General features: G+C 39.7%; 1 protein-coding gene across 2 annotated transcripts in view; it reads right to left on the bottom strand.

Annotated features, from left to right (window-relative positions):
* Nucleotides 1–14,110, bottom strand: part of SLC9A4 (solute carrier family 9 member A4) — a 33,052-nt gene extending 18,942 nt beyond the window's left edge. The window contains exons 1-6 of one of the 2 annotated variants that reach the window (XM_066176627.1): nt 13,867–14,110; nt 13,196–13,731; nt 10,985–11,055; nt 10,592–10,888; nt 4,764–5,023; nt 1,471–1,688 (exon numbers count right to left, since the gene is read on the bottom strand). In XM_066176627.1, coding sequence (XP_066032724.1) covers nt 1,471–1,688; nt 4,764–5,023; nt 10,592–10,888; nt 10,985–11,055; nt 13,196–13,475 — 1,126 coding nt within the window. In that variant the 5' untranslated portion in view covers nt 13,476–13,731; nt 13,867–14,110. Of the gene's footprint in view, nt 1–1,470; nt 1,689–4,763; nt 5,024–10,591; nt 11,056–13,195; nt 13,732–13,866 lie in introns of both variants that reach the window. The other variant, XM_066176626.1, reaches the window with a different exon arrangement.
* Between the last annotated feature and the right edge of the window lie 5,100 nt (nt 14,111–19,210).

The raw sequence follows: 19,210 nt of genomic DNA, 5'->3' as shown, positions 1-19,210 counted from the left end.
TTTCTCAAATTTTGTTTTACTTTTTATAAAATTTTAAAATTAATAAGACAATTTGTGGCTGTGTAAGAACTGCAACCTGTCTTTACAGAGTACTTTTAGCAACTTGTTTCATTTAGTCAATTTTCTTCATCTTCCAGAAGAATTATGTACCCTATGCTCTATGTGGAAACTGTTAAATTACTGGCATAAAAGCTGACAAATGCTGATAATTGCTGTGTTATTTTACACAGCTGTCACTGATACACTCAGATTATTAGAGGTAAAGGCAGTAGCAGTATCCTCTTATGTAGGTTGCTGGACACTACTTAATGCAAGACCTTTTCTGGCTACTTCTAACTATGCAAGACATCAGATACTCAGACTGAAACAGCCTATGTAAGGCATCACCCTCAGGCCACGACTCTTTACTTTAGCAAAGCTTCAGAGAAAATGATGAAATCATTTTAACAAAAAAACTTAGCAGAAAATATTTTGGCCTTTCTTTGGAAAGATCTAGCACTCCCCTTGGTGTCTGAGAGAAGGATGGACATGTGGCTGGAAAACAGCTTTTATATCAAGAGAGCACTCTTCCTGTCTTAATTGGAAGGATATTTCAAAATGTACAGCAAGCCTTTAAAAATTTAGAGACCGTGCTTGGTCCAGATATATAAAGAAAATATGTAATTACTTTCTTTTTGCTACCACCCCCAGAACACCAACCACCAGCCTTCTTATTCCTTTTCTCTTTTCAGCATTATTTTCAACCCATCCTGGACATTAGGAGAAGATGAAAAACAGTCTCACAACTCATCTGACATTATCTATAAACTGCCCTGCCCATGACAGAGGAATCCCAGTACCACAGGTCAGAGAGTAGGAGACCTTTGCAGGAATGGGACGTGCCATGTGCAAAAATGGAATAATTTCATATGGGCACTACTTCTCTAGCAGTTTAAAACTTTAGACGCGACTTGTGAGGAGTAGCAGTATAGTTCTGTTGGTATAAGTCTTTGTTCGGTTATCTATCAGTGCTAAATTTCACCTTCCCTCTTTCCCTGCGCCTCCAGCACTCCCAGCCCAGGAGCTGTACTGTTATAGTACTGCAAATGTGATGATATACATTATCTAATTTGTAAGTTAATGACAGTGTGTGGTGAAATCATTATGAAGCCCACATACCCAAGGGGCATATAGTAAATTAATATATAAACATCTCTATAAGCATAATCATGATAATATTTTAACTTTGCTTAAAAATTCCCTTTTCACCTAGACTTAAAGTCTGTGCTTGGAGACTGGCATTCAGATTTGTGTGTGGCTTCTTTCCCTTTTTTCTCTCTGTGTAGATTTCTGAAATTTGTCACTAATATAAACCCATTAAATTTGTTTTTAAACCAGTTGTGCCAGTCCCCACAGATTTTCTGACACAACTTTGTACCAAAGAGATTTTCTCAGAGGTGCAGAGAAGGTTGTCTGCAAAAGCCGACTTACTCAGTGTCCGCCAAATGAGGCAGAAGAGCAGAGTGAAGCAAATGAAGGCCCAGTTCCATTCATGGTTTTTCCCCACTGTAGACACTCCCATGAACACAAAAATCAGGGTCTCACTGATGCTGCTTAGCATCTTCATGAAATATTTTATTGTGGTATAAGAATTCTGGGAAACATTCTCCTCCACATATTTTTTCATTGTCACCGCACATGCTGTCATCCTGTGTCAAGAAAAACATTAGACATCAGCCACAACCTGTTCTTTTCAGTTAAGGACAACATCAACTATCATTATCTCCACTCTCCATCACCAGATTCTGACCTTCATCATAACAAAAAGCATTTTATTTCTTCAGTAACATTAGCTATTTCATTAGATAGAAAAGCATCTTCATTCAGGTTTACAAATTGGTTTTAAATGCAGGATAAAGGAAGCAAACTAGTCAGCCTTTCTGACAAGGAAGTGAGGGTATCACATTCCAGTTCAAAGTCCATTTTATCCTGAATGCCTGACATGGAGCCACCAACCACCAGATATTTGTCTCAAACAACAGGCAGGTTGGTTTTGTACCAGCCTACAGGTGGATCAGTTACCGAGACATAACCTGCCTCTTAGTGATATTTTCCCTTGAGGTGGCAGTGGCAGATCATGGTAGTCCATTCCAGGGCCATAACTCCCTGGCAGATCAGCAGTGCCAGGGCAAGCTTCAGGACTCTCCAACCACAGCAGCCCATTGTGGCACAGCAGGTGAAAATTCAATTTTCCTACAGAGGTATTCTTCTCCCTTTAGTTACCTAGGGTATGGGGAATGTGCCTAAGGAAGCAAAGGGATGTTTTCCATTTCTTCACTGCTAATGAAGACTAGAGCCTGCATCAGAGGCATCAGCAGCCACTCAGCACAGACACTGGTGACAATCCCATGGAGCAGCAGTCTTTCATCAGCCCTACAGAAGGGGATCCACTTTTCCCCCTCTGCATTTTCCATAGGTGATACACAGATTGAGAACTATGCTAATAACATATTCCATCACCTATCAAGTTTCTACTGATAAGATTTTAGTCTCTGGGGGCTTCTTGTAATGATATTTTTCCAAACTTGTGAATTAGGAGAATGATGACTGTTCATTAAATAACCTTCCTCTAGTTTCAGTTCATTTAATTTCCACTGAAGAAATCTCAAGGGTATCCTGGTGGAGCTGAGTCATTTAGCATGTCCAAGGACACTCCAAGACAAGGCCATTAGGCATTAATGATTAATACTGTTGACTTTCAGATACACATACATAATAGACTTTCATGATCCAAGTGAAAAATGAATGAATCCTCAATAATTCAGAAAGGTGGCAATAAGTTCCCATCTCTAAAACAAGCAATAATTTCCTTAATGAACCAGTAAGAATAATAAATCCAAATTATATTAACATTCTTATATTACTAATAATTTCAGAACTTTAATGAAAATAAGAAGCGAAAGAAATAAAGAGCGGTGTAGTCTAGTGCAAGGAATAGGCAAGAAAGCAGAACTTTGGGCAGTGCAGGTAGGAAAGGGTCCATATGGTATTACTGTTCACTGCATAGCAGATCTAATCCTGCTGAACTAAAGTTGCCAGTCACCTCAATCTGAGCATATGTGTTGGGTATGCAAAACATAGTACAAGACTCATCTGCTTTGTCTAATTTTTCAAGATAATCTATATCCTGTCTAACTACTTCTTTAATATGTTTAAATATTCAAATACTGCTTCCCAGGGCCATCCTACAAAGGTTTTACAAAGGCAATTCTGCTCTAAAACTGAACAACCCAAGGTTCTTCAGCCTGGAGAAGAGTAGGTTTCAGGAACACCTCATTTCAATCCTTTGACATTTAAAAGAGGCCTGTAGGATGAGAACAAACATTTTAGTAGCGCCTATTGCAATACAGTGGGGGATAATAGTTTTAAACTAAAAGATTTAGGCAGATTTAGACTAGATATAAGGATTTTTTGTTTTCTTTTTTACAATGAGAGTGGTGAAGCACTGTAACAGGTTGCCCAGGATGGTGGCAGATATCCCACCTGTGAAAACATTCAAGGCCAATTTGGACAGGGCTCTTAGCAACACAATCTAGCTGAAGATTTCCCTGCTCCTTGCCAGGGCATTGGACTAGATGGCCTTTAAATGTCTCTTCCAACACAAACCATCCTGTGATTCTATGAAACCAGAGCTTCACAAGTTGAGGCTTTACAGGCAAGTAAATACACCTGTCTGGACATCAGCAGTCGTATGCTTGTATTTTTTAAGTTTAAACTGGTTTGTCCTCTATAAAGGGAAACATTTTCTGGAACACAAGGTCCTCCAAGTCCCATCTTGAAAGCTCAGAGACAGTAGAGACCACGCAAGGCTGCTACTACCCACCAGCTGTGCACTGAGCCCAGAGCAGCCAGCAGCACCAGCTGGAGCATTTAGCAACATGAGGTCTCCATCTCTTTATGCTTTACCCTGCAGATGGTTGGTTTGGTGTGGTATCCTTGAAAGTCATATGTCAGCACTTATCTTCTTAAGTCTCTCACTTCCATCCCTATTCCTTCCTTTCTCTTCCAGCTCCTTTCCTGCTGCCATCCTCTTTGATTCCCACATTCCTCATCCTTTCTGCATTTACTCCAGAACCTACCTGTTTTTCTCTCTGCAGCAGGCACTCATGCCATCAGATTTTGAGGAACATGTCCCCAGCATTACAGCAGTATCAAGCTATCCTGACCACAAAAAATTATGATTGTCAATATTCACATACATGAATATAAGTATGCATGTGTAGGTGATGTTCTCTTCCACCTGGTTTCAATCCCAGTGATGCTATCCAAATGTAATATAATTCCAGTAAACTGTGTTAGGGCTGATGTTCATGAAAAACTCAGACGTGCTTTCTCATGCTTTCCATACCCATTGCTTTATGTCTCTATTAGAATCTGATGGTGAAGCTTCTTAGAAATAAATACTGATAAATTGATGTATTATCAAAGCATTCTCTCCTGCTGCTGATCTTATCAGAGATAGCACACGGATGGTGGCAGCACTGGCCACTTTACCCACAACTTGAAGGACTTTTTCCAGTGCTCCTCAGTAGCATATCTGTGCCTACACTGACTGTGGGTTTGCTTTTCCTGGTTACCACTGCATTTTACAGATCTCTAAGAAGGTGTGAACTGCCTCTAACCAGAGACTGAATGCCTGTGTTGCACCAGCCTTGAGCAAACCACCACAAAACCACCGCCAGTTCCTCAAAGAGATCATCCCAAAAGCTGTAAGGCATACTCACGCCAAAATGCCAGAGATGTAAAGGGTTTCAGCAGACAGGTATGAGAGGTAGCTGAACATGAAGACCAGCAGGGGTTCCATCGAAGAGACGTTGTGGGTGAAACGAGTCATGAATGCTGAGACAAATCCAAACACGATGCCAAACAAGACTCCGCCCAGCCCCACCACGAAGAAGCGAGCAAAGCCAGCAAAGACATCGATGGATTCAATTTCCTCATACCTGTGCATCTGGGTGAAGGCAATGAAGATGTTGTATAAAACCTACATGTGACAATAAGAAGAGAGCAGTAAGGCATCCTTCTGAAACTGGCAGGCTTACTCATTTTATGGGTGAAGCAATGTGTGTGTATTTAAGTGTCTGCGTACACCAGAAGTTGCTTTGGACAGATCAGCAAAGTAACAATTGAAATCTCATCTGGTTCTTAACAAGTCCCAGAAATAAGAGTCTGTTAAGTGTCCTGAAAAAGAACAAAAAAAAAAGAAGGATAAATAGCTGTGGAATAGAAGTAAATTACTGGGGACCACAGGCCACTGAATAATTTAAAAATACTCTCTTTTTTGGTTTGTTTGACAGTTAATTTTTGGTCTTTGTAGCAGAGGTTAAAAGCCCAGCTGGGTACCTTAAAACCCCTAGGCTCTACCCTCCATGGTCTCCTTCTGACTTAGATTGGGGCAGGGAAGGGACTAAGAATCACATATTTGATTTAAATACCACTTAGTTTTTCTATAGGATCAGTCAGCAGACTCGACAAACTTCATCAGATGGACATAGGAATGTTACATGTTTTTCAATAGCACTTGATACATCAAAATCATGAAACATCAATGGGAATGGAAAAGAGGGAAGGGGAAGATGGTAGTCATAGTTTCATATTGTCTCTAGCTAGGTAAAAAGAGCCTCTCTATCGTCATATATTTGGAGTTTGATGCCACTTAACTACCTCCCCAGAGAACAATCTCAAAGCATGAACCAAATACTGTGACACTCTGAATGTTCTCAAGATCCTGCACATATACACATTTTGACTAGAAAACTTGAAATTACAAAAGTTAAACGAAAATATCAGATTAGAAGATTAAATTTAATGCAAAGTATAATTTTATATCATGTATTATATCATTTGATATGTAAAGATAACATCTTAGAGCAGAAAACTTTACCAGACTTCTATTATCAATCATTTCTATTCTGCAGAAACTATTAATGAAAAATTTTCAACATATTCCACTTTCATTCATCTTTTAGAAACTAATAGAAAATTTCCAGAGTGATGAAGTAAGAAAAAAGCCTTAGAGGTTGCTGACAATCGGTTAATATTAAGTCCTGTCAGATCTGTTTACAGTGAATGTGTAACACATGAAAGTCATCTTTCAGTTTTGAAGAGAATTTGGGAAACAACTAAAGATGCCTGCTCTCCAAAGCTGTTGCACTAAAGCATTAGCTCAAAAACAAAAGACCAAAGTAATTTGCATTTTATGGTTTTCTTTGGTCTTTCTTTTTCATCTAGTTAATTCCAGAAGGTTATTAAGAAGACTAAAGCAGGTATTTGCAGGTAGAAGAGTCAAGCTCATTAGGATAATTATCTAATCTTAAATTGCTGCTGGGGGCATATAACCTTGAGCTGTCACACAGTCTGTTCTCCAGGAGGCTCATTGCTAATAGTTCTGGGAGGCAGACAAAGCCAAACAAAATATTTCATTAGGAAAATACCCAGAACTTTTTCCTAATGCCCGTGTATGAAATTTGTCTCTTCAGTGGCAGATGAGGAAAAGAGGGTTCATGTCTTCACGGTAAGCAAACCTTTCCCTACCGACCTTATAGATTTTAATTTCAGAGCCTGTTTTCTCTGTGTTCCTTTCTTGTAGACTTTGACCTCTTCCTAAGGCTTGTGATTCTTTATAAATGATACCACAGCATGATTCTATGCTGACTTATGAAGAAAGAAAGTTATTCTCAGCAAATGACTTAACAAGAATTTTTTCCCTTTTCTAGTTCCTAAAGTATCTATATGATTTAACTGATTCAACAGCAAAATGAAAATTATGGAAATGTGACATAATTTCCATTAATTTTTTTTTTTTGTAACATGCTTTGTGGGAGTAAACTGTTCTGTACCACAACCTGCACTGTGTCATTTAAGTAAGGACTGACTAAGTTACATTGCAGTGTTTATGCCAGAAAATGGATAACTAGAATTCTTATATATTAGGAAAGCCTGAATCAGACTAGGAAGTTTTTGTTCACACAAAAAGAAGGGATGGATTGATAGTGGTCTCATATAAGTAACTCCAAGAACATCATGCTTTGGGTTGTTTGGAGAGGATTTTGTACCACTGGGCAGCTCTTAGAACCAGGGAGAGGAACAGAGAGCATGACACTGTTGCCACAGGGGACTCCTCCATGCTCCAGCTGTCTGTGTACAATTACTGCACATAGAATCCACATCAGAAGCACTGGAAGAAGAGATTTTCAAGTGACTACCTTAACCACCAACACAGAATTTTCAAGACAGCCTTTCTCACCACCTTGCTAATTCTTTCTGACCACTGTAGCTGGTTTCACTCTAAGCACAGTGGAACAACTTTTACAGCAGGAGCAGATAACATCTGTATCCTCCTTTCTAACATCCAAACCAGTGGTCAAAATCTTTCTCAGTGACACCAAAGAGGCAATTTCAAATCTCCTCAATTTTTTTTTTTTTTTACTTAAGTCTTGAACATGTATTAGATTTAACTGTTCTTCCACAAAGAAAGAAGAAAGGGTTCCATTAGAAAATACAGCCAGTGCCACTCATTTTGAGTACAGCATGAATATAGGTGTTCTCAGTATTTCTAAAATCAAGCCTCAGAGATGAAGCAGTCAGGAAATATTCCTGATGCATACAAGTGCTCGGCTCCTGTTTAGAAACAAAATTGTCTGTGTATGTGTGGGAGCATAGCTTCAGGTGGCTGAAACACTTCACAGCACAATCAGGGCATTCCACCTGAGTTCAGGCTTGAATAAGATCTGCACTGGATTTACAACACTTTTTTTAAACAGGGCTTTGAAATTCCACTAATGCATGATATATCCTAGGCCCAGCCCTGTTGCTGTCTGAACTATTCTGATTCTAACAGGCCACTCAGAAATAACTGGAGAAAGAAGCAATTAACAGGACTTGAAGCCTTCTTTTTCCATCCACAGACATGGCCCTACTTGTCGCTAGAGGACACGAAAGAACTACACTCACCCATCAAGCTGACAAGTGAGGAGAGAAAGACAAAGTTTATTATGATTTGGGGTTTTTATAGGATTTGGAATTTGTTCAGGGATTGGGGGCCGAGAGTGACACCTCTCTGACTCCAGTGGTCAATTTAGAAGTCCATCAATTTGTCCTTCCCCCTGGAAGGAATGCATGTTTACAAAACATCAGTCTTTGTTTTTGTCACAAGCACGAGAGAGCTCCAGTAGAAATGAAAAACAATCAGAAGGCTGAAAAATCCGGGAGACATCTACTAAGGAAAATAAGAAAAGTACCAATGGGTAAAAAGAGAAAAGAGTAAATCACCCACTTTTCTCCCATCCCCTTAAGGCAAAGTCATAACTGCTACATTATAATTCTAATTCTACCATCTTTTATTTTGTAATATTTTTTTATATACCAGGACATTGAGTTAAACATAGGAGACACAGCTATTGTTGCCCCAAATGTAATACACAAGTTCAACAAAACTCCTACTAGTTTTTCCTGCTGGGGGAAAAAATGTTCAAGCTGATAAGCAGGCTGGAGATTTGTATTTAAACAATAAAAAATATGTATGCTTAATATATCTTGGTGATATAATCTTTTTTAAACACTTAGAGTTAACTCAAATGAAACTGTTAAGAGAGAAGGAGAAGGAAACAGTAAGAAAAGACACCTGAGATACATTGTTTTAAAGTCTTGGAATAAAGTAAGTGCGATGTCAGAGAGGAGAAAATCACCTACTGGACTCCATTCAGGTGACAAATACTTCAGTCTTCTTAAGCATGAAGCCAGGTAGAGATTCTGAAAGCCCGAATGCCCAGAAAGGGGATGAGTGGGGATTGATGCAGAGATGCAACAGCAGGAGCTGACAAATTGATGACAATGCAGCTGCTCTGAGATGGGCCCCAAAGATGAGAGTCTGTGGGGCAATGGGAACTCTCAGTGGTGCACCCAACATACCCCACTTACAGCCCTTTCATCTCCTTTACTAACATACCTGGTGCTGCTGAGGAGTGCCTAAATCCACTGTTGTAAAAGGCTTTCTGTCACTGCACATTCATTCTGTAACAGGATCCTGACTGAAAGCTCAGTAAATACCATCAGGAGTTGGACCCACATGATAAACAGCTGGTAGAAGAGGAAAGGCAAGGTAGTAAGCCCATTAAAAAAAAAAAAAAAAAAAAAAATGAAGCAAGCTCTTCCAGTGTGAAAAGGAGGCATTACATTTTTGAGATCAGTATCTGAAGGAACAAAAAAGGCAAGTGTAAGAGATGGATTGGGCATTGGGAACTTTTCTGTCACAACTGTAGCACCCAAGTAGTTTGAATGTAAATGAAATGACACTTGTCCCTTAGTTCTATATCAGCCCTGTATCTCTGATCACCAAGAGGAAGGATTTATGATCCATAGACTGTGGCTGCAAGAAGTTACTTAGTTCCTTTTTCTTTTCTCAGTGCTCATAAACTGCACTCCTCCCACAAAGCCTTTCAGCAGTGAACTCTGTACAGATTTTACAAGTCCAAGTAGGGCTGTACCTCATGTATAGCAGTATCTGAATAGTTTTTCGTGTTTTAGATTCCTGTGATTTAAATTCTGTAAAGATCTTATCTAGTGAAACTCCCTAACTGCCGTTAACTTGTACCACATGAGCAGTCCTGTTGGTTTCTGAGCAATAAACTTTCTGCTTGAAATTTCTTCCTTGAAAAACACGTGTTTTAAATGTTCTTGTCACTTCTGCTTACTAGAATTTCAGATTGCTCCAATTTTAGCAGAACTAATGAGATAAGGGGAAAAATATCAGCCAAAGGAGCTTTGTCAAAACACTCTTCTCCTATTGAAAACAAACAACAGCAACAACAAAAACACAACCAACCAAATCTCTCTCATTCAGGAAACATGGCTTCTGGATATTTATGACATGACAGCCAAAAAAGGCAAACATTTGTCACATGTCAATATTTTTACTGATAGAAAGAGAGTTATGCAAAGTTCTTAGTGGCATTTGGAATTCCTATCTAAGGTCTCTGAGGAAATTTCTGGAAGGGGCTGAAGGACAGAATGTGGCCTCCAGAGGTTATTCACATTTGGTTTGCCTTTTTTTTTGGGGGGGGGGGGGGGTTTTTTGGGGTTTTTTTTGTTTTGTTTTTTTTTTTGGTTTTTTTTTTGTTTTTTCCAGAGGACTCTCTCAGGTATGTGATAAAGCAGGGTCTCCTGTATTTCTACCCTTGCTGCCTTCGGTCTTTCAGCAGTACAATTTTCTATTTATTTGCTTGCACAATGTCAAGAACATTCCAAGGTCCTACAACTGATCTGACCAGGAAAAATCAGCTGTAGTTTATCCATTCACTTCAGTGAACACAAGAGCACATCTCACATGTATGTGTATGTTTCTCTCTTCCAGCAGCTTCAAAATATATGCTTTGGAAAGAGGTAATATGTGATTTTTGCATACATTAAAACCCCTTGAATGTAGTTGAGGGGAGTATTCATAAAATAAATAATGTATTAGGGTCTCCTTTGAGCTGTTCTTGTCCTGTGCCCAGTAACCCTACAAGCCACAGGAGTCTAAAGAGGGGAAGACAAGGAGCAGAAGAAAACTCACCACAGTTATGCCATCATTTAGCAATGACTCTCCAAAGATCATCATGTAAAGCTGTTCATTGACAGAGGCTTCTTCAAAAACTACCAGAGCTGCCACGGGGTCCACTGCTGAAATCATGCTGCCGAAGAGCAAGTTCTGCAGCAGGTTCAGGTCAGTCAGGCCAAAGGCTTCGATCTGGCAGACTCCATAGAGAGAGAGGCCAATCCCAAATGAGTTTAGCAGAGCTCCCAGAACAGACCACCACAGAATGGATCCAAAGTTTTCAAAAAATGGTCGAGTTGGCATGAAATAACCCTCCTCCAGAATAATGGGTGGAAGGAGATACAAGAAGTAAATACTAGTGTTCATCACTGGTGGAGATTTGTGATGGGAAGCAAAGATGATTGCTCCTACCAATGCTCCAATGGCAATCAGGATGCAGCTTTCGGGCATAAGCCTTGGTAATCGATGAAAGATATGGAAACCTTGAATAAAACATTAGGGGATTATTCAATTTTAAATTAACTTGATGTCAGACAATCGTCTTCAGACAGCCAGCTTTTGCTCTAAGGATTATGTAGGTAAAAACAGGCAGTACTATTCCCTTCAAAACTAAATATTTCCACTTCCATTTGTAACACTAAAGCAGGGCAAGAGTATAAACATGAATGTCTTCTCTTCCTCCTGCCCAGCTCCTGATTTCTGAACAAGCATATCTGAGCTTAAGCTCCACTTCTGGCAAGGCAGAAACCTCTTTGAAATGATCCTCCTCAATTTGGAAAGAAAATATTCTTCAAGAATCCTTACTGCCCACTTGCTACTTGCTTGTATAGTCACTATACAAGGAACTGTGTGATCATACTGTGAATGAGATGTGCCTGTACTAAAAATATCAAGATTTTTTAAAATTTATGAGAGTGAGGCAGACTAAGAAACCTTTAAATACAACGTCTGGGACTCCGTGCTTGAAGCTAGGTCATCCTTCATCTTGCAACTCTAGAAGGTTCTGCCATGACAGTATTTCTGTGACCCTTGAATTATCAGTCTTCAAAAGCAAAGGAACATAAAAATATTTTTATGAAAGTTTCAATAATTTTTTTAGGACACTACGTTTTTACCAAGAGGTATGTTAATATCATAACTCTACTCATCTGCTTTTTAATTTTAAAAACCATTTTCAAGTCTTCTGCTGCTCTTTCAGATAAGGGGATTGTTTTGCCTTTCAAGATCTTGGAACTGTGTCCCACCCTTAAATCTTGAAATCCAGAAAGAAGATAATACATGAACAAAATACTGAAAACGTTAACAGTTTGGAAATCTTCTTCCCTGGGTAACCAGATTATTCAGACTAACTTTCTTCCAAATATATTTAAAATTAACAGCTCCACACTTTTCATCAAAAAAAATATTACTTGAAAACTCACAGTAAAATTAACAGGTCCATCTGGGAGGCATCACACAGTTCTTTTAAAATATCTATTTCATGTTCAAAAAAAGAATATTGTGTAGATGTGCCATATGTCAAGTCCTGTGCTTTAATGGATGATAAATAAAGAATTTGGTCAAAATGTTTACTACTAACGTGCTCTGCTGATGCCATAACAAATTTTATTTGTGAAAATTTTGATTATTATGTTACCACTGAAGACATTTGTAGGAATTGGGTTGATGGCGTCAGCTATAATGAAACTGGCAAATTTTGTGGTAATGATTTTGGTCAGCTGAGTGACTATGACAGGAAAAATGTTTATCTTCAGGCAAACTACAGAAAAACATCAGTCTCACCTACCAGCTTGTTCTAAGGAAATGTTTGAAAATCTCACAGAAAGATCAAAAGAAAAGGGAGATTTTATGTGTGCAATTCTTCACATTACTACCATCTTCTTCATTTATTTGATATTGCTACATTAATTTTAAATGGTCAAAATAATTTCAGCCCAGCCATGAAAATATGTAAGACACAATCAACCTTTTTTGCTGTATTAGTTACAGTTCCTACTGCAATCACTGCTCCTTGAACTGCCTTTCGCCTTTCAGATATCCACGTGGAGCTCTAATAGAAGCTAGATACATTTGCTACGTATTCAAAAGAAAAAAACATAGCCTACATCTCTGATGAGCCACACCCTCAGAGACTCTTATTCTTTCTCCCCTGGTATTACCTTTCACACCAACTTTAAGGAGCAAATATGTAAAACAAAGACTCAGAGGGAAATGTTTCCTCTTATTCATACAAAGGAAGAATACTTTACACTTTCTCCCCAAAATTCAGTACACCTGAAGTCTCAGTCTGATTTCTACAGCTGTGTCAGGTTGCAAAGTCTGATATCTTGTGATCTATAACGACCAGAAAAATGAATGGACAGCACTGTGCCAGGGAGCTCTGTTGTTATTTGCTACTCACAGCCCAGGAGACATGAAGGTTAGAGGTCATATGTTAAGTAAGATGGAATCATTCTAAAGTGGAAATTTGGCATTGCCGTGGTAATGAAAAGACCTGTTCTTCTGAGGATAGACACTGTAAAATCAATCCCAGCTACAAAATGAATGAAAGTTACTTGGTTACATTGCATTTTTTAACTTCTTTCCAAGTTGTGAGGACCCAAGATCCCATTTTCTGCTTACCTATTTTTGCAAAAGAAGCAAGGAGGATCCAAAGGGTAACTTCATAGGGAATTTGCACGGAGTCATAGTCCAGTGTGAAAACATGTATCCTCGTATCTTGAGAGGAGTCATCAGCAGCACTGGAATCATGTTCATACTGAGGCAAGGACCTCTTGTCCAGGCGGGGCTCACCTCCACAAGCAGCAGCAGAACAGGATACCACACTCAACAGCAACAGCAGCAGGTTGGAAAGCTCTGCATGTGCAAGCGTGATAAAGCCCATGTCTGGGGCTGGGGCCATTTTATTACAGATTTAACATAAAGTGGGTGCATGGAGGTGTGCACAGTCACTTCTGCCGATTCACGTGCACACAGCCACTTCTTCCTCAGGGCTCTTTCATTTGCCTGTTAGAGGTCAATTTATAGTCCTTATGTGCCTGTCCTGTTCCTTGTGCTGCAGACAGACCCGGAGTTTGTATGAAGATACCGGTTGTGCAGGTTCCTCTGACCCAGAAAAACCTTGGCCACAGCATCACCCTGTTGAGGAATAAAAAGACCTTTCCAACGACATTAGTTATGCAGCCTCTCTGAGTTTTCCATTGAAAAAAAAAAAAAACAAAACCAAAAAAAAAAAAACAAAAACAAAACAAAACAAAAAAAAACCCCAAACTTTCAAAGCTTTCAATGCTCACCGTTCAGGCAGCAAGCATAGCACGAAGGAATGGCATCAGTTGGGAGAAGTGGTAGCAGCCCAGGCAGCCAGGGGAGCCTGCTTCGTGCCTTCCTCTCTTGCCCTCGCCCCCCGGCTGCCTCCCCAGCGCAAGAGGCGCCTCGGGCACCACACTTGGTACTACTCACTAGTCCTGTCACACCTGGTAACAAAACTACTCGGTGTGTAAATAAAGGGACTGCGCAGGGCTCGCGGGAGGGACATCTGGTGGGAGACCACGCAAATTACAGTCTCGTTTGGAGAGGGGCTCCCTCTCTTAAACACGTGTGTGTAATTTAGCAGGTAATATCAACATAAAGAGGAAGGTCTGAGTCACATCACTTGCCTGAAATTGGATCTCGTCTCGTATTTGGCATTTGTTTTACTCATACTAGTAAGGCATTTAGTGGGCAAACGCATTATCCTGCTCCAACTGCTCTTATGGATCATTTTTTAAAAACGCCAGCATATTTCCTCCTCCACAAAAACTGCCATGTTCAGTGGAAGGATAACAGGATGTGTAAACATAGTGCTGTTGATTAGAAGCTTCTAAAACCTGTATACTTATCTTAGAACTGAATGCATTTAATTTACTAACAAATTATTCAAATTATTCAAATTCATCAATGATTTGATTGTGTTGGAAGACAGGGCAGGTAGTGCAGATGGTGAAAACAGTTGTGATACCCCAAAACAGCTACTTCTGAGGGCCCTGAAACCACACTGCATGTTCTTCGGAGGGGATTCCTCAGGGAATAGTCGCATACACTGGATCCCTTCTACAGAAAGTGAAGTGAAAGATATTCTCTATCCAATAAGGGACATTCAGTCTGTGAGGCCAGTTGGTTTGAAGGAATGAAGTGCAATGGTCAGCATTAAGCAATTTGAATAGTATAACCTCTGCTTTGTTGTTCTGCTCACTTCATTTGGCCTTCAAGTTAACAAATCATTGTTTTATAGTGCTAATTGAATAGCTCATCTGCCAGATTCCTTGTTGGAAAGGGATTCCAGGAAATACTTCTGAGGGCCCTGAAACTACACTGCTTGTGCTTGGGAGGGGATTCCTTCAAACCAACTGGCCTCACAGACTGAATGTCCCTTATTGGATGAAGAATATCTTCCACTTCACTTTCTGTAGAAGGGATCCAGGGTATGCAACTATGATGGTCTATATTGCCAAACAAAAGGCAACAAATGGAGACAACTGGTAAATTTGCATCAAAATTACAATTATCTGAACCAAATTTTCAATACAGGTGCAGCTGCAATGTCAGCTTTTTCTGTGGTACAGCCAGTGATGCCCTTTGATGTTCTGCTTCAACATGAAGCACTATCTTCTGTCAGCCTCACAGCACCAACAGTCCTCCCACAAAAACTTTGAATCGAACATAGCATTAGGTAGATGATGCTCAGCCTGCTTGCAAATGATTTGTTTTTTCCAGTATACTGATCCTGTTAACACCGGTATTTCCTGGAATCCCTTTCCAACAACGAATCTGGAAGATGAGCTATTCAATTAGCATTATAAAACAATGATTTGTTAACTTGAAGGCCAAATGAAGTGAGCAGAACAACAGAGCAGGGGTTATACTATTCAGATTGCTTAATGCTGACCATTGCATTTCATTCTTTCAAACCAACTGGCCTCACAGACTGAATGTCCCTTATTGGATGGAGAATATCTTCATTCAGGTATAGACATACACACACAGATTGCAAGATGGTTTGAGAATAAGCGGTATGAGCTCTGGAGAGTTGGCAGCCAGAGGACTGCAAGAGAAAGAATTTAGAGTCTCTGGAAGTCTACTAGCTGTAACCATCAGGGCTTTCATTTACACCTGCAACACACCCTTAATGCCAACAGGTTCAGTGGGCATTGAGTGAACAGCACCAGACAGGATCAGCAATTATCATGTGCAGGTGTCCCTGAGTGTGAAATGCTTCACAACTGGTAGAATTCTTCCCTTCACTGAAGGATGGAGTTGCTTGGGGTAAGCCTACACAGTGGTCCTTCTTTTCTGAATCCCTTCCGCATACCCAGTTGTAGAAGTCTCCCATGGTATGCTCTTGTTGTTCCCACTGGAGGAGGTAACTCATTTGAAGATTTTGTACATGTCCCACTGTACTGCATCAGAAAATTAAATTGCAAGCTTCCTCTGGAATTCTCTTCCTTTAATATTTTTCTAGGAAACAAGTGTAAAAATATTCCAGGAAGAAATACAGTGCAAAGAACATTGTCTCAAAACCAGAGCAAAATTATATAATAAATATAATAAAAATGGTAATAAAATATTAATTTATTAAAGATATCTCACATTTATAGTTGTGTGCTGTGTCACAGTTTTGCTGTGCACTGTCACACTTCAGTCCCCCTGACTGTTTCAGAGCCAACTATTGCTGATTGTAGTGACAGTTCACAGTGGTCAGATGATACAGAAAACATCTTTGACAATCGTGTTACCATTCCTGAGCCTGATGTCATCCCCCTGTGAAATGTCTCCTATCAATATACCTGTCTGAATAACCTTTGGGATAAGCCCTTCAGGCTGTAATTTTCCAGCCTCCTAGTAATTTTCACTGGCATGTGGTAACACATGTATTTCCAAAACTTCTTGTGTGGAGCAGCAGAAATGGAAGACTTCCAGGTAACAATTGGTAAAATCCGAAGTGCTTTCTTCACTACTGGAGGCAAAGTCTCTGGCTCTTGGAAATCCTTAAACTTTATTAATACCAATTTGATCCTTTTATCTTCCAATGCACAGTTCACCGCTGCCTGCAGTTCAAAGATGCTTGGTCCACTGATGTAGGCTGGGCTCAAAATAATTATTACCCGTCTGCTTTGTTTAATAGCTGTTACAACTTCATCTGTGTATGCTGGAGAGGAAACAGTAAGAGTTACTGCATTCTGCAAAGGAGTTTTCATCTTATCAGTTCCTTTACCATTAGCTAAAACCCAGAAATAAGGAAAGTCAAGAATAGGAATGCTGAGTAAACACATAACACCTAGAAATGTGTTTGCTATCAGAGGGTACCCTGGCTGTTCTTATATAACTGAAGAACAGAACTTTCTGCTCAGGACATGAAGGGTGCAGCTGAGACCTCAACACACTTCAACAGGGTCTCAAGGGACACTTGGACCTGTTTTTATCTCTCTCAGGAACAGATATACAGTGCTTTCTAATTACTGAGGTAGCAGTGGCTAAAGTTGCTCAGAAAGTAACTACTGAAATATTTGAAGTCTTCTTTCTAGGAAATTCTTGCACAAGAAGCTTTGTCTCAGCCTAGTAGCTCACAGTGACCTCACTCCAAAGTATGTATGCATCAGGCTCAAGGACCAGACACAAAGATCAATACATTATGAAATTTGAACATTATTTCCACTACCCAATTTTACAATTTGTTGCTCTGGTGTGTAAAGGTTTTTTTGGAAAGTGAAACACAATTTTATAAAAACTGAAGATTTTCTACCATGCCCATCTTACCTCCTCCTGGAAGAATATCTCTTTCAAGAATACATAACTTGTACCCATATTTGTTTTCTAGCATATCTGGAAGAAGCTCCAGGGCAAATTTTTCCTCACTGATTAAAGCAGAGTCACTTTCAGAAGAGTTTAGTTTTGCATAGGACACAAATGCATCAAATGCCTTGCCATCTAAAATAAATAAATAAACAAAAATAATTAATTAATTACTTCATATACATTAACAAGTCTGGCTGAAGCATTCAGCTTCTTTCTTGGTGTTCTGTTTCCATTTATGTGTGTTTAAGTAGGCACAACACAAACCTAAAATTATGACCTGTTCATGGATTACAGCTATCCCGTCACCAAAGACAACCTTGCTCCTCACTGTCATACAAATTTTGTAGACATATGCTTCCAAAACAAACAAGGAACCTAGAGATGTCTAGTGCAAGGTAGTTTAAAGATCTGGTCCCTTCCAGGCAAAAGCCATATGGTAGGGAATGATTCCCAGTCTTTTCTCTCATTTGCCCAAATGCTGATTGAAAAAAAATATTGTCAATGGCCAATCTTCTTTTAAAATAAAATGAAGCTTAAAGGAACAATGTGCTTGAATATTAGCTGCTTGCAAGAGATTTGCTGTTTTCATACACTGTTACACTTGTAAACAGAGAGACTTGTGTATGGAGCAAAGGCTGTCTGATCAAAATATCAGCTCGAGTACTGACCAGGTATTGAACTTTAAGTCTCCTTTAAAGAACGTTTGTACAGTGCAGATGAAACATAGGTAAAGAATTTTTCTTAGCTTTGATCACCCTGGTACCAATGTCTGGAGTTGGGCTCATTCTTAACTACAAGGCAAAGGCAAATTGTATCTATTTGCTGAATAAACTTTGAATTACACTTGAGGGAGAAGGAACATAAAATAAAAGAATTTCTGGTGAAAGCAAAAGGCACGGTGGATCCAATCCAGTTTCCCGGTTACTTGAGGCCATTTAAGGTATCCTAAGGCTGCCAGATTTGACAGGGCAAGTATTGGAGACTCAAATGTTTTGAAATGGCAGGATGTCCTCAGGCAGCCCAAATTACATCGGACACGTATGTTCAATTAGCTGAATTGTATCACATGTCAATATAATGAATAGAAACCAGAAAGAAATTCCTCTGTGTAGAGCAGAGTACCACTGCAGGGTGAGAGGCTCTCTGGATTTTGCCATATTGTCCACACCTTCACTGCTTGGGAGCTGAGACACCTACACCCAGCACAGACACCACAGTGCTGCGTATCATGACCCACATGCCTTGGTGTTTACCTCCCAGTTTCTATCCCTAGATGTAAGATTATGGTCACAGACAGAAGCTGGAGTCATCAAGTTCCCACAGGATCTAAAACCACCCACATGTAAAGCAAATTCAGAAAACGAACATGGATGAGCTGGGGCTGAACACTTAAATTCAGAATCAGCACATAGCAGAAACCATATCATCCAACCAAAGCAAAACAGAGGTGAGCAGATTAGGTTTGGAGGCCAAGAATGTGATCAGACAACACAGGTTGCATCTCTGCCTCTCCTTTCTGCTCCTGGACACACACTTCCCATCACATCCTTCTACTTGTGATAATAGAGGAAGATGACTCACTTTGCTGGCTACACACTGTCTTTTACTGAGTTATTTTTCTGCCAAGTTAGCCAATCTTGGCCCACAGTAGTGAATAACCAGCAGTAGGCGCACAGGACTGATTCACTAATGCAAATTAGAGGTGGGCCAGAGGGTCACTAGATTGGTTTAGCTGAACTTCAATTCATCTATACCCTAAATCGAAGCTCCTTTGAAAACAGATTTTAAATGACAATAAATTGCACT

Source organism: Chamaea fasciata, unplaced genomic scaffold, assembly GCF_029207755.1.
Source record: "Chamaea fasciata isolate MVZ Bird 193981 ecotype frontalis unplaced genomic scaffold, bChaFas1.0.hap1 SCAF_2, whole genome shotgun sequence".
Taxonomy (NCBI): Eukaryota; Metazoa; Chordata; class Aves; order Passeriformes; family Sylviidae; genus Chamaea; species Chamaea fasciata.
The sequence above is the reverse complement of the archived record's forward strand: the minus strand, read 5'-3'. Positions and strand labels throughout refer to the sequence as shown.